This window comes from Alligator mississippiensis, chromosome 1, assembly GCF_030867095.1.
Source record: "Alligator mississippiensis isolate rAllMis1 chromosome 1, rAllMis1, whole genome shotgun sequence".
NCBI lineage: Eukaryota > Metazoa > Chordata > Crocodylia > Alligatoridae > Alligator > Alligator mississippiensis.
In genome coordinates this window covers 3541976-3555793 of record NC_081824.1, presented here as the reverse complement: position 1 = coordinate 3555793, position 13818 = coordinate 3541976, and the positions used below count along the sequence as shown (strand labels likewise).

Here is a 13818-nt window from a genome sequence, read left to right as displayed (position 1 = left end):
GTTTTTCCTAATATCCAGCCTCAACTTCCCTTGCTGCAGCTTGAGCTCATTGCTCCTTGCCTATGTGTGCACTTATGTATGTGTGCGTGCATGTGTGCATGGGCGTGCCTGCATATGCATATGGATGTGCACATGTGTGTGCTCATGTATGAGTGTGCATGCGTATGTGCATGGGCGTGCCTGTGTCTGCATATGAATATGTGCGCGTGTGCATGAGTGTGCATCTGTATATGGATGTGCACGTGGGTGCATGTATGTGTGTGCATGCATGTATGCACGGGCATGCCTGTGTCTGCCTAGGGATGTGCATGTGTGTGCAGGTGTGTGCATGCATGTGTGCATGGGCATGCCTTCATATGCATATGGATGTGCACGTGTGTGTATGCTCGTGTATGTGTGCATGCATGTGTGCATGAGTGTGCCTGCATCTGTATATGAATATGTGCGTGGGTGCATGAGTGTGCCTGCGTCTGTATATGGGTGTGCACGTGGGTGCATGTATGTGTGTGCATGCATGTATGCACAGGCATGCCTGTGTCTGCCTAGCGATGTGCATGTGTGTGCAGGTGTGTGCATACATGTGTGCGCGGCTGTGTCTGTGCCTGCATATGGACACGCACGTGTGTGCAAGTATGTGTGTGCATGCAGGCGTACACGAGCATGCCTGTGCCTGCATCTGGATGTGTGTATGTGTGCGCACGTGCGCGCCCGTGTGTGTGTGTGTGTGTGTGTGTGCACGCACGGGCGTGCCGGAGCGTGCGCATGTATGTGCACGTGCGTGTGCATGCCTGCGTGCCCGCCCCCCTCCCGGTGCTGAAGGAACAGCTCCCGCCCCGCCCGCCCGCCCCGCCCCGCCCCGCACCGCCGCGGGCCCGCGCCGCAGCCATGCCCCGGGCCGGCCGCGCTCCGCCAGCAGCGCCCCGGCCACCGCGCCCCGGCCCCGGCCCCGGCCGCGGCCCCGGGCTCGGCGCTGGCCCCGGACCATGAAGCGGCAGAACGTGCGGACGCTGGCGCTGATCGGCTGCACCTTCACCTACCTGCTGGTGGGCGCCGCCGTCTTCGACGCGCTCGAGTCGGAGCAGGAGACGGAGGAGAAGCGGCGGCTGGAGCAGAAGCGCCTGGAGCTGGCGAGCAAGTACAACCTGAGCACGGCCGGCTACCGCGAGCTGGAGTGGGTGGTGCTCAAGCTGAAGCCGCACAAGGCGGGCGTGCAGTGGAGGTTCGCCGGCTCCTTCTACTTCGCCATCACCGTCATCACCACTATCGGTAGGGCCCGGCGGGGCTAAGCGGACCCGGCTTTTTGCTAGACATCCCTTAAGGGCTTTGGGGAAGGGGACATGGGAGCTGCAAGGACTCGGCTCTTTCCTAGGCATCCCCCAGGGGCTTTGGAGAAGGGACATGGGGGCTGCAGGGACCCGGCTCTTTGCTAAACATCCCTTAAGGGCTTTGGGGAAGGGACATGGGAGCTGCAGGGACTTGGCTCTTTGCTAGACATCCCTTAAGGGCTTTGGGGAAGCGGGCACTGGAGCTTCAAGGACTGGGCTCTTTCCTAGGCATCCTCCAGGGGCTTTGGGGAAGGGACATGGGGGCTGCAGGGACCCAGCTCTTTGCTAGACATCCCTTAAGGGCTTTGGGGAAGGGACATGGGGGCTGCAGGGACCCGGCTCTTTGCTAGACATCCCTTAAGGGCTTTGGGGAAGCGGGCACTGGAGCTTCAAGGACTGGGCTCTTTCCTAGGCATCCTCCAGGGGCTTTGGGGAAGGGACATGGGGGCTGCAGGGACCCAGCTCTTTGCTAGACATCCCTTAAGAGCTTTGGGGAAGGGACATGGGGGCTGCAAGGACTGGGCTCTTTCCTAGGCATCCCCCAAGGGCTTTGGGGAAGGGATATGGGAGTTGCAGGGACCCGGCTCTTTGCTAGACATCCTTTAAGGGCTTTGGGGAAGGGGACATGGGAGCTGCAAGGACTGGGCTCTTTCCTAGGCATCCCCCAGGGGCTTTGGGGAAGGGACATGGGGGCTGCAGGGACCCGGCTCTTTGCTAGACATCCCTTAAGGGCTTTGGAGAAGGGGACATGGGAGCTGCAGGGACTCGGCTCTTTGCTAGACATCCCTTAAGGGCTTTGGGGAAGGGGACATGGGAGCTGCAAGGACTGGGCTCTTTCCTAGGCATCCCCCAGGGGCTTTGGGGAAGGGACATGGGGGCTGCAGGGACCCGGCTCTTTGCTAAACATCCCTTAAGGGCTTTGGGGAAGGGACATGGGAGCTGCAGGGACCCGGCTCTTTGCTAGACATCCCTTAAGGGCTTTGGGGAAGCGGGCACTGGAGCTTCAAGGACTGGGCTCTTTCCTAGGCATCCTCCAGGGGCTTTGGGGAAGGGACATGGGGGCTGCAGGGACCCAGCTCTTTGCTAGACATCCCTTAAGGGCTTTGGGGAAGGGACATGGGGGCTGCAGGGACCCGGCTCTTTGCTAGACATCCCTTAAGGGCTTTGGAGAAGGGGACATGGGAGCTGCAGGGACTCGGCTCTTTGCTAGACATCCCTTAAGGGCTTTGGGGAAGGGGACATGGGAGCTGCAAGGACTGGGCTCTTTCCTAGGCATCCCCCAGGGGCTTTGGGGAAGGGACATGGGGGCTGCAGGGACCCGGCTCTTTGCTAAACATCCCTTAAGGGCTTTGGGGAAGGGACATGGGAGCTGCAGGGACCCGGCTCTTTGCTAGACATCCCTTAAGGGCTTTGGGGAAGCGGGCACTGGAGCTTCAAGGACTGGGCTCTTTCCTAGGCATCCTCCAGGGGCTTTGGGGAAGGGACATGGGGGCTGCAGGGACCCAGCTCTTTGCTAGACATCCCTTAAGAGCTTTGGGGAAGGGGCACGGGGGCTGCAAGGACTGGGCTCTTTCCTAGGCACCCCCAAGGGCTTTGGGGAAGGGATATGGGAGCTGCAGGGACCCGGCTCTTTGCTAGACATCCTTTAAGGGCTTTGGGGAAGGGGACATGGGAGCTGCAAGGACTGGGCTCTTTCCTAGGCATCCCCCAGGGGCTTTGGGGAAGGGACATGGGGGCTGCAGGGACCCGGCTCTTTGCTAGACATCCCTTAAGGGCTTTGCGGAAGGCGACACGGGAGCTAGGAGGACTGGGCTGTTTTCCAGCCACCCCCCAGAGGCTTTGGGAAGGAGGTGGTTGGAGCTGGGGGAACTGGGCTTTTTCCAGCCACCCCCCAGGGGCTTTGGGGAAGGGGATGCGGGAGCCGGGGGCTTTTGTGTCATGGGAGCTGCAGGGACCAGGCTTTCCTAGCCATCCTCCAGGAGCTCTGGGGAAGGGGCATAGGAGCTGGGGGGACTGGGCTTTTTCCTAGCCACCCCCAGGGGCTTTGGGGAAGGGGATGTGGGAGCCGGGGCGGACCGGGCTTGTTCCCAGACACGCCTCCAGGGACTTTGGGGAAGGGGACATGGGAGCTGGAGAGACCGGGCTCTTTCCCACCAACCCTCAAGAGCTTTAGGGGAGGAGAGGTGGGAGATGGAGGGACCGAGCTCTTTCCTAACCATGCTCTGGAGGCTTTGGGGAGGGGGCGACTGGAGCTGGACGCACTGGGCTCTTTCATAGCCAACCCCCAGGGGCTCTGTGGAGGGGAGCGATCCCAGCTCTTTCCCAGTGTCAGCCCCCTCCCATCCCGGATCCATCCCTGCTTGCAAAGGCAGCGGGGTGCTCTTGCAATGTGTGTGCAGCTGAAATGGCCCGTGCCATCTCCCCTGGCATCACCTCCCCGGGGAAAACTGGAGCAGGAGGCTCCTTGTCTCGATGCATCGCAGGCATGGGAGGGGGGGAGACAAAGGGGGGGTCCACCAGGTCCGGTTTGTGGAGGATCTGGCATGGGAGCAGGCCCCGAGAGCGAGGAGCAGCTGGCACCGGGCGCCTCACTGCAGCAGCCACGGTCCAGCTGGCAGGGAGAGGAGGGAGGGAAGGGAAGCTGAGCTGCCTGTGATGGGAGACCCCACACCCGCCGTGCATTCACCCAGGGCTGGTGAGAGGGCAGCGGTTCCCCGTGCCCCGGGTTTCTGGGCTGTGGTTACTAGCGGGGCACTCGGGGTCATTCCCAGCGCCTTTGAGGTCCGGGTGGTGGCTCATCCTCCACCCTGCTCAAAGTCAGAACAGAACCAGGCCCCACATCTGTGCCAAGGCAGGTCGCAGGGGGCACGACAGCCCGCGAGGAAGGCACGATGCCAGCTCCCAGGGCTGCTTTCACAGCGGTGTGTCCTTCGCCACCTCTACAAACCAGAGTGAAACCGGGTTGGAGGGTTTCATGGCTGGGTGCAGGGGAGGGCTGGGCAATGACGGCCTGGTCATTAAAGCAACACTGTCCTGAAGCCTGCGGTCTGGGCAGGGGGGTCCTCCCTGGTGAGCTTCACCGCAGACCCTCAGGAAGCAGCAGTGCCCCGCACCTGCCTGGTGCCTCCCCCTACCCCGCTCGCCGACACGGACTGAATGCTGGTTTTACCGCCCAGCCGTAACAAAAGCTGGCTCGGGACGTCGGCAGAGAGGTTGTGCAGGGTTTGCTCCAAACTAGCCCTACCAGCCCTAGTGTAGACAGGAGTCTGGCGCGCTGTCCCGGGACCCTGCTGGCAGCGGCTGGGGTGGGGCCCAGCTGTGCTAATACTCGGAGCAGGGCATCGGCGTAGACCAGCGGTGTGGGCACAGCCAGGGCGAGCACAAGGCATGCACCTAAACCCTGCCCTGGCTCCGTGTCACAGCTCCAGCCCCTTCCCCGGCTGTGCCCATGCCCCTGCCCCTGCCCCCGTTCCAGCCATGGACTCCAAACCAGGGGCCCTCTGGGGTCCATCCTGCACTGGGGGGGGCCAGGACCATCCCTGTCTGCCAAGTGCCCCCCTGGGAACCCCGTTCCCCATCCTGAAGCACCCGAACCCCCGCCCTCCGTCTCCCTTGCTGCAATTGCAGCCCGTTCCTTCCTCCCCGCGGAGACAGGGAACAATCCATCTCCGTCCTCTTTGAAATCTCCCTTTTTGTATTCAGAGGCTGTCACCCAATCCCCCCCTCGGCCTTTTCTCCTCCAGACTAATCAATCCCAGCGCTTTCAGCGCAATTCTCCTTCCCAGGCCTCCAGTCATTTCTGTCGCTCGCCGCTGGACTCTTTCCAATCTGTCCACGTCTTCCCTTGAAGTGCGGGGCCCCAGACTGGATGCGGCGCTGCAGGGGAGGCCTCCCCGGGGCTGAATGTGGGGGGGGGGGGAATGAAAATCACTGCCCCGCGTTTCCAGGTGATGCTCCTATTATTACAGCCCTGGATGCTATTGGGGGGGGGGTGTTGCACACTGTCGGCTCAGACCCGGGTTGTGGTCCACCGCTACCCCCAGCCCTTCGCTGGACACCCCCCTGCCTGGCTCTTCCCAGCCCTTATCCCTCGTGACGTCAGGATCCATAGCCTCGTGCTTTGCGCCGAGCAGATGGGCTGGGGAAGAGGCTTGCTGATTGCTGCCCTGGCTGGGAGGCTGACCTGGCTGCCTCCCAGAGCTGGCTGATATCTTCCCTTCCCCTGTAATGACAGTTTCCCACTCATATTTATCTCACTGATGACAATGGATGTGTCTCGCTGGACTCAAATCGGATCCTGCTATGCTACCAAGGCTTAGTTTTCTATCTATCCCCCCCTGTGCCGCCGTGCACACCCTTCTGTCCCTTTCTTCCAGCCATAATTGCAGGGCAACGGGTCCATCAGCCCCTTCAGCCTCCCTGGGCACCCCCCCTCCCCGATCCCATTCATGCCTTCTCCCATCCCCTTCCATCACACCGGTACCGACATGTCATATGCACCTGCAGGGCTGGGAGTCCCACAAGTGACCTCAGGGACCTTCCTGCAAGCAGAAGGGTGCATTTGTCAGCCCGGAGGATAGGATGGATAGGGGACAGCGTGGACAAAGCCTCAGCGCTGTGGGTGGATGGGAGAGGCCGTCTCGTAGCGGGTGAATTAGCCAGGCTCGGTCAGAGCCTGCCAGCAGGTCCCGCTCATTTTCAGGCATCCTTTCGCCGTGGTTCTGCATCCTCACCTGCAGTTGAGTTTGCGCACATGTGGCTCACCCAGCATGAGCATGCACCTGCCTCTGGGGTGAAACATCTGGGGTGGCTGAAAGCTGCCAACCTGGCAGCCTGGGAGAGGTGTTTGCATAGGCTAAAACCAGCACATTTTGCTCGTGGATGTTTTGTGCATTCACATCCTGCAGATCAATCGTCGGGGAAACAGCCCTGCTGTTATTGCCCATGTCTTGGGACAACTCGCTTGTCTCTGTGCCTCAGTTTCCCCCTCTTGTCATAAGGGGCAGCGGGGGAGCCAGGCATGTCTCACCGGTGGGAAAGTGCAGCCCTTTGGGACATGTTCTCGTTCCGAGTTGGAAAACGAAATGAGAGCTGTGGGCATCTCCCACAGCACAGGACTTGGGAAAAGAAACCGGCTTGCTTGGGGTCACTCAAAGCAATCTGTTTAGAGAAAAGCAATCTGCCATTCCTGTTTCAGTTTTAAAAATGACTGTTTTATGACAGCCAACCGGGCGTCCCACCAAGTCCATTTGGAAACGGAAGAGCAAATCCTTTCCTCCCCCATTGCGCTGGAGCGGGATTGAAACATGACAGGTTTTACCATGAAAGGGGGGCTAAGTCAGCCCCTGTCCTCAAAGAGTGGGGCTTTCCCCCCACCACCCGGCAGGGACCTCCAGATGGCTTGCAAAGCAGCCGTGTTGCAGGTAGAAATTGTCCAACAAAGCAGGTTCTCACCAGGGAAAGGCTGAGTTTTGGACTGTGGTGTGGACTTGGGGGGGTTGGTGTGGACTGGGTGGGGGGTTGCCTTCCTCTCGAGCATCTATGAACAGCGTTGGCAGCAGCAGGATTTTGGGTGAGGTGGTCCCCCTGCTTTCCCTGGGGCAGGTGTGATGCCTGGTGCAGCGTCAGGGGCGACGGTAGTTTTGCTCAGAGGCTGGGCAATGGGTTTGTCTGGGCTGGTTCGGACAGGGCTGACGCATCTCGCCTTTGCAGCTGCGGTGCCTTGCCCCGCCTGGACCCGGCGCTGCTGGGGCCGGGGGCTGCTTGCAAACGAGCCTGTCCTGCTGTTGAGGAACCGCGGGCCGCGCGCTTCGAGCTGGGCCGGTTGCGACACGCATTCCAGGCGAGCTTTGCCGCGGGGGTCAGCCCTGCGGGGAGAGCGCTCGGCCTTGACTGCAGGAATCTGGTTTTCAAGCAGCAAAAGTTTCCAAAAACAAGGTTGGGAGGAAGGACCGGGGCCCAGCCTGCCTGCCGGCTCCGTGACAGCCCTCCTGTGTGTAATGCACGGCCGAGGTGCAGAGCTTTTTGCAGAGCGAGAGACGAGATGCCGTCTCCTGCACTGCAGGGAATAGTCCCTGCCGAGGAGCTCTGGAGACAGAGGCTGGGAGATTGAGAGGCGGTGGCATCTCAGGCCCAAAAATCTCCTAGACTTGCTCTGCAATGTGATCCTCCCCCTCGAAGACAGGATCTTCCAACCAAGGACCCCTTTGTCATGGGTCTCGTGAAATCCCAGCCCCCCCAGGCTCCCTCCTGTAAGATCTGACCCTGCCAGGGAGCAGGGGCATTGCTCCAGCCTGGTCTGCAAAGATTAAGGGCTGTGGCTAATGAAGCGGTGGGTCACGGCACCATAATGCAGTTAAGGCCAAAGGAATATGGGGTCGAGGCAGGCTGGCTACAGTTCAAAGGCTGCACCCTAATTAAGCAATTAACTATTCAAATGAGCTTGTTAGGATGCTGCTGAGTGGCTTCAGCAGCAGCCTTTGCTGGCTGAGAGTGGACCAAGGGATTGACTCCCGGCTTCCCTTCATCAGCTGCTCCGGGCAACCCAAATCCTTGAGCCCTAGGTCAAGTGCAGGGGTTCAGGGAAGTCTGTAGGGGCGCAGTCTCCCACTTCGGGACAGCTGCCCCCAGCATTTGAAGGCGGGCGTCAGGGTTTGCTATACCATGTGCCCGCATCAGCATCCTCCAGGTCGGGGGGCCCAGCTTGAGCTCCCCTATGCATGCCCTTTCCATGCGTCTGCCTATGCCTGTTTCTCACCGATATAACCTCACGGCGACTCATGAACTGACCCCAGGGCCAAACTGGGCTGCCACGCCTGGTTCCTCCCCTCGGATCTGGAGCGGCGTTTGGGCAACACGTGCTGCTGCTGGAGAGCAAACCCATGCATCGGGCTCTACCAAACTGCCCCCAAAACTGCAGGAAAAAACTTCTGCACTGGCAGAGCAGGGAGATGGTGGGAGAGGTGCCAGGGCAGAGGGGGGCTCTGCATCACTGGGGGTGTCAAGGAGAGGGTGGGCAGACACTGGTGGGGATGATCTAGGTGCAGCGATGTCTGTGCTCTGCTGTGGGGATCTCCCGGCTTCGTGCTTTGCTGGTTGCCCCCTGCCCTCCTTTCTGCTCCATGTGTCAGGGGGGTTTAAGCCTCCCCCAGGGGTGCTGGCTGCAGGGATGGGGACCGGGCTGTGCCAATGCTCCTGCTAGCACCAACCCCGGAGGGACCTGGCTGGAGGGTCTTGCTCCTCCGCTCATGGTCAGACTGATGCTGCATTTGGGGTCAGGAAGGGATTTCCCCCCCCGGTCAGATTGGTGCAGACGGGGGGGGGGGGGAGTTGCCTTCCTCTGTAGTGGGGGCACAGTCTCTACCTGGGGTCTCTGGAGTGTATATTAACCCCTTTGCAGCAGCAGGACAGTGGTGTCGTGGTCCCTTTGCTTTCCCTGGGCAGTCGGGTGTGACGCCTGGGGCTATGTCAGGTCTGACTCGTTTTGCTCAGAGTTGGACGACGAGTTCATCCAGGCTGGTTTGCACAGGGCTGATCCTGCCTCGGGCAGGGGCTGGACTACACGTGACCCCTGCAGCTCCCTTCCAGCCCTATTTCTTCATGATTTCTATGATTTCCATTCCTCCGTTCCGGGTTCCCCTCATTCGGGTCCACAAACCCTCGCCCTTCCTGCTTTCCCACACAGCTCAGGGAGCATGGATTTAAACGGAAAGCTCAGATTCCCCTGTGATCCCGTGACTCCGGCAGCTGGGGATTTTGGAGAAACAACCCATCCCGCATGCGGGGCGATGCAACCCGGGGGAGTCGGCAGCCACCCGGCCCAGACCCTGTTCTGCTTATTAGACACGTCAGTGTTGGCACCGAAGCGCGATTTTCTTCGCCTTGCTCGAGGCCCGGAGAAGCCGTGATGCAAAGGGTGGGAGGGTCCAGCTGCTCTTTGCTGCTGTGTGACGCAGTCGGGAGGGTCAGACAAAGGAGGGATACAACCAGCGCATCCCTGGACTGTCACACTTGAGCAGCCAAATCCAGCCCCGAAGGTCTCATCTTGCTGCATGACGCCAGCCCTGTCCATACAAACGGGCAACGCGAGAGGCAGGGGTTTTCTTGGGGCGGGGAGGGGGTCTCGGGAAGGGGCTTTGATTTTTGCAGAGAGCTGTCATTGTCACGGCGTGTTTTCTTTCCAAGCAGCCGGTGCTTTCGCGCGCAGGCTGGTGTCTGCCTGGCCCAAGTCCGGGCTTCAAAGGCATCCCTCTCTCTTTAATTGAACTTCATGGGGTTATTAAAAGCCAGGCGGCTGTCGGGCAGGGCTCCAGCGGGCTCAGGCAGCCCTGCAGTATATCAAGTGGAGGGGAAGCGCTGCTCAGCCCCCGGGATGCGATTCATGCATTCGCCGACTGCTTGCAGCGGCTGTTGCTGGTCACTGCAAGGGCAGGCGGCCGTGGACACCCGGGGGGTCACTGAGCTCATTCATACAGCGGTAATGGGCACTGATGGAGACCCTCCAGCTGAGATCGGGGTCTCCCCCCGACCCCACTGTCAAGATGTTCCTGGATAATGTCTTGCTGGGTAATGAAAGCAGGGAGGTGTGATCCATCCAGGTGCTGTGGCCATCACCCTGTCATGCGGAGGGGCCTCAATGCTTGTCCCTGCAGAGCTGGCATGGGAAAGGGCACAGGGACTGGCTCCCAAGCAGTGCCCGGCGTCCAAGCCCCTTCTCTCCTGGAAGCTGCCCCCCTCCCTGCTGCAGACCAAGGCACTGGCAGGCAGATGGGGAAGGCTGAGCAGCAGCGGGGACTCTCTGCAAGGCAGCATCCCCGGGGCATGGCAGACAGGGACCAATGCAAGGAGCCTGCTTCCAGAGAAGTGCTGGGAAGCACTGACAGCTGATGCTGGGATTCTTGCTGGGCTCCCTGCACTCTGAACACCCATGCACACACACGTGTGATCAGATCCAGCCTGCAATGAGTGTGCTTCGGGCTGGAGTGGGGGGAAGGGGGAGGGATAATGACTCCACTACCCGCTCCCCATCAGTGCCTGACGTCTACCTCCCACAAAAAGCCGGGGCCAGGTCAGGCAGTGCGTACCTATAGCAGTGTCACCATCTGCCGTGTGCTGCCCCTGCCAGCGCCGGCCTGGGTCCCCGAACGACTGATTTATTTCTTGGAAGGGGACAGAACTGCTCCAACCAGCTGATCCCAGAACATAAGGCTCAGGAACGAGCACAGGAATGAGCTGCCTGCTGTTGGCACTGTCTCTCCCGGGCACGATGCTTCCGGCCCTGGCTGGCGCGAGCAGGTCCAGGAGAGCCTTGCATGCTGGAGAGAGCAGAGATGCAGCCTTCATTGTGGAGCTCCCAGGACACATGTATGTGCACGCACAAAGGGGCGCCGACATGTGCCGGGAGAGGGGCTGCCTGCACCTGAGTGCACCACACACCCCTGTGCATGTGCTCATGCGAGCTCCTGTGTGCGTGCATGTCAGTGCAGGAATATGCGGGTTTGGTACGCATGAGGGCCCCCAGGACAGCAGCAAGGGTTGGTGCCAGGCTAGTCAGCATGAAACTCATGGCCTCATCAGCTCTCCCTGTAGCTAAAGGCTCGTGGACTGTGCTGTGCAGCAGCTTCAGGACACGTCGGGTGCACATCTTGCAGGAGCGCGTGATCCCATGCATGCATCTATTCCCATGTGAGGTCTGAGTGGTGATGCACATGCACAAGGTCGTGTGTGTACCCAGGAGGAGGTGTGCACACACCCCTGTGTAAGCTCATATGTCTATGTGTGTGTCCATGCACCCATGCAACAAATATGTGTTCCTGCGTGCACACAACATACACACATGACTGCACATACATGACCATGACGAGCCCTGATGGCTCCTGTGGTCCCGGGCATCCACGATCACCCCTAGCAAGCAGGGAGGGGGATGGAGGCCCGGGGGCAGCTCCCCCACAGCCGACTTCCCCCCCACCACTCCCATGAGACTCCACCAGCATCTTAGCCAGGTCCCAGAGCTTACCCGGGGCTGGGGTTGGTCTCAGGGCTTGGGGTGGAAGGAGCTGAGGTGTCCAAGGCACAAGGGTGTCTAGAGAGGGAGCAGCAGGACACAGGAGGCTTTTCTCACCTGGGGGGGCTCTTCCCAATGCAAGCCTGGGTTTCAGGCGTGCATGTACGTGGGGTGCGCACAGGGTACAGGCATGTACATGGGCACACTCATTGCATGGTGCGTTTTGCGTGCCTTGGCTGGGTCATAGTCCCTATACTGCCTGGCGCTGATGGGGATCCTCCATTGGATGGCTGGGAGGGGCCTGTTTTAGCAACAGAAGGACCCAGCATCCTCCTCCACCTCCCCGCTGATCTGAGCTGTTGCCTGGGAGCGCTGGGCAGCCCTGGACAATGCCGTTCCACTTGCTGTGGTTATCCGTAGCACAAACAGCCACGAGCGCATGTGCACACACAGATGTGCTCACACAGAGACTGGCATGGATGCACATGGCCTAGCACATGCGTGTAAATGAACATGCTCCCACTTGCACACATGCATGTGCACATGTAGGCATGGAAGCAGCCATGCACACCCATGCAGACACACCCACATACATGTGTACATGTAGGTGCACAAATATCCACACATACCCATGCAGGCACACATGCACATGTAGGCATGCAAACAGCCATGCACACCCATGCAAACTGACACACACGCATGTGAAAATATAGGCATGCAAACAGACGCGCACACCCATGCCAATAGGCGCGCGCACACACACACACACAAACATGCACATGTAGGCATGCAAACAGCTATGCACACCCATGCGGACAGACACACACGCATCCAGAAGTAGGCATGCCTACCCACGATTCACGCATACCTGCACTCACATGCAGTCATATCTCAGGGTGTGCGGCTATACATACACAATTGCACACTTCCCCATTCGCAGCCATCTGCTCACATAGACCCACTCCCCTAGATGCACAATGCACAAATTTGTGCGCTCACACAGTGCCATGCACATGCCTAGACAGCTATACCTACACATATGTGTGTGTGCACCACATGTAACATGGCACCTACCCGTGGTGTATACATGCATTGCCTCCTCCCTGCCGTGCCTCCAGCCTGTGCAGTTGCACACGTGACCGGTGCCCGCTATGCCCTGCAGCTGGCAGGCTCTGACGGCAGCAGAGGGGAGTCTGATACAAGTGCGGGCAAGTGCAAAAGTCCCAGGGTCTCTGCTGAATTAAACATCAAGGTGAACCCAGCAATTCCCCCCTCCCACGACCCCCCTGCCAGGGCTGCTGAGTTTAATCTTTTGAGTCGGTTATTTTCCGCCACTCCCCGTCACACGCCACTGGCTTTGGAGACCACCGGGCAGAGCTGCACTGAGGCAAGGGGCAGGGATAGTGGACAAGCACAGAACAAATGGCTAGACGAGGGGGCATGGCGGGACAGAGGGAAATGACAGCGGGGTCTACTTAAATCAACAGGCATGAAGGAGCTGGCAGGGGCTCTGTTGAACTTGTCATTGATAGGTTTCAGAGTCAAGCGTGATAACTGGGCACTGCCGGCCTCATAGCACTGCTGCTTGATCAATAGGTTCACTTCAGTTGGGGCTTTTCAGTCTGTCCTGGCCTTTCTTGCTGGTTGAATAGCACCTTTCCAGCAAAGAGCCAAGGCTCTGCAGCATGATAGCGTGACAAAGGTCAAAGTCAATGGCGACAGCCTTCCCTGGCTAGGGCAGGGCCCTGGGTAGGGACTGCTGGAGCATCTGGGTGCGCCTTTTGCTTCTGAGCTAGGTTTTGCGTGGTACTTGCACGGGCACCTGGGGCAGGGGTGTGAATGAGTCTCCAGCCTCGAGCGCTTCGGGGGTCTCCCTGCTTTCGCCTCTGCCTGGGTTTTGCATTTGCACTGATTTCGATTCCTCCTGGTCCCGATCCTGGCAGGGGTTTATTTCCCAGTCTGAGCCCAACCCCAGGCGGGATCACACGCGGGGTCTGCAAAAGGCCAGGCCCCCAAGCTGCCCCTCCAGCTCCGAGCTATAAGCATTGCTTCTGCTTCCCAGAGCTTAACCAGGCGCCTTCTGCAGCTCAGCTCCTTGCGGCTCACTCGGGCCCTTTGCACGTACCGCTCCTAGCACGGAGACCCCGATCTGCCGTGCCACGGGCTCAGAGCCCTGCTGCACCCAGGTCTCCCAAGCCCTTGCTCAATGCCCAGATGTGCAGCTCGTTTGCAATTTCTCCCATCGCAGACACCCCCCGGGAGCTGCTTCTCTCCCCGGGCTGCTATGTGCACACAACCAAGGCAGCCCAACCCGGGGGGGCGTGGAAGGGGCTCCGGTGGGTCGGCTGCGAGTGAGACCTGGGGCGCTGGCAGGAGAGGAAGGCAGCGCCTGGGGAGCTGAGCTGGCAGCCATGTGCCCAACCTCACGCCCACCCCGGCGAGCTGCCCGGGCTAATTTTAGCTGTACCTCCGGCTAACGTGTGAAGCCAG

The 13818-nt window shown here is 59.9% G+C and overlaps 1 protein-coding gene across 1 annotated transcript in view; it reads left to right on the top strand.

The window, feature by feature from the left end:
• The first annotated feature begins 905 nt into the window (after nt 1-905).
• The window catches only part of KCNK3 (potassium two pore domain channel subfamily K member 3), a 32357-nt gene continuing 19444 nt past the window's right edge, over nt 906-13818 (top strand). Inside the window, exon 1 of the mRNA XM_014602948.3 lies at nt 906-1266. Coding sequence (XP_014458434.1) covers nt 984-1266 — 283 coding nt within the window. The 5' untranslated portion in view covers nt 906-983. The remainder of the gene's footprint in view (nt 1267-13818) is intronic.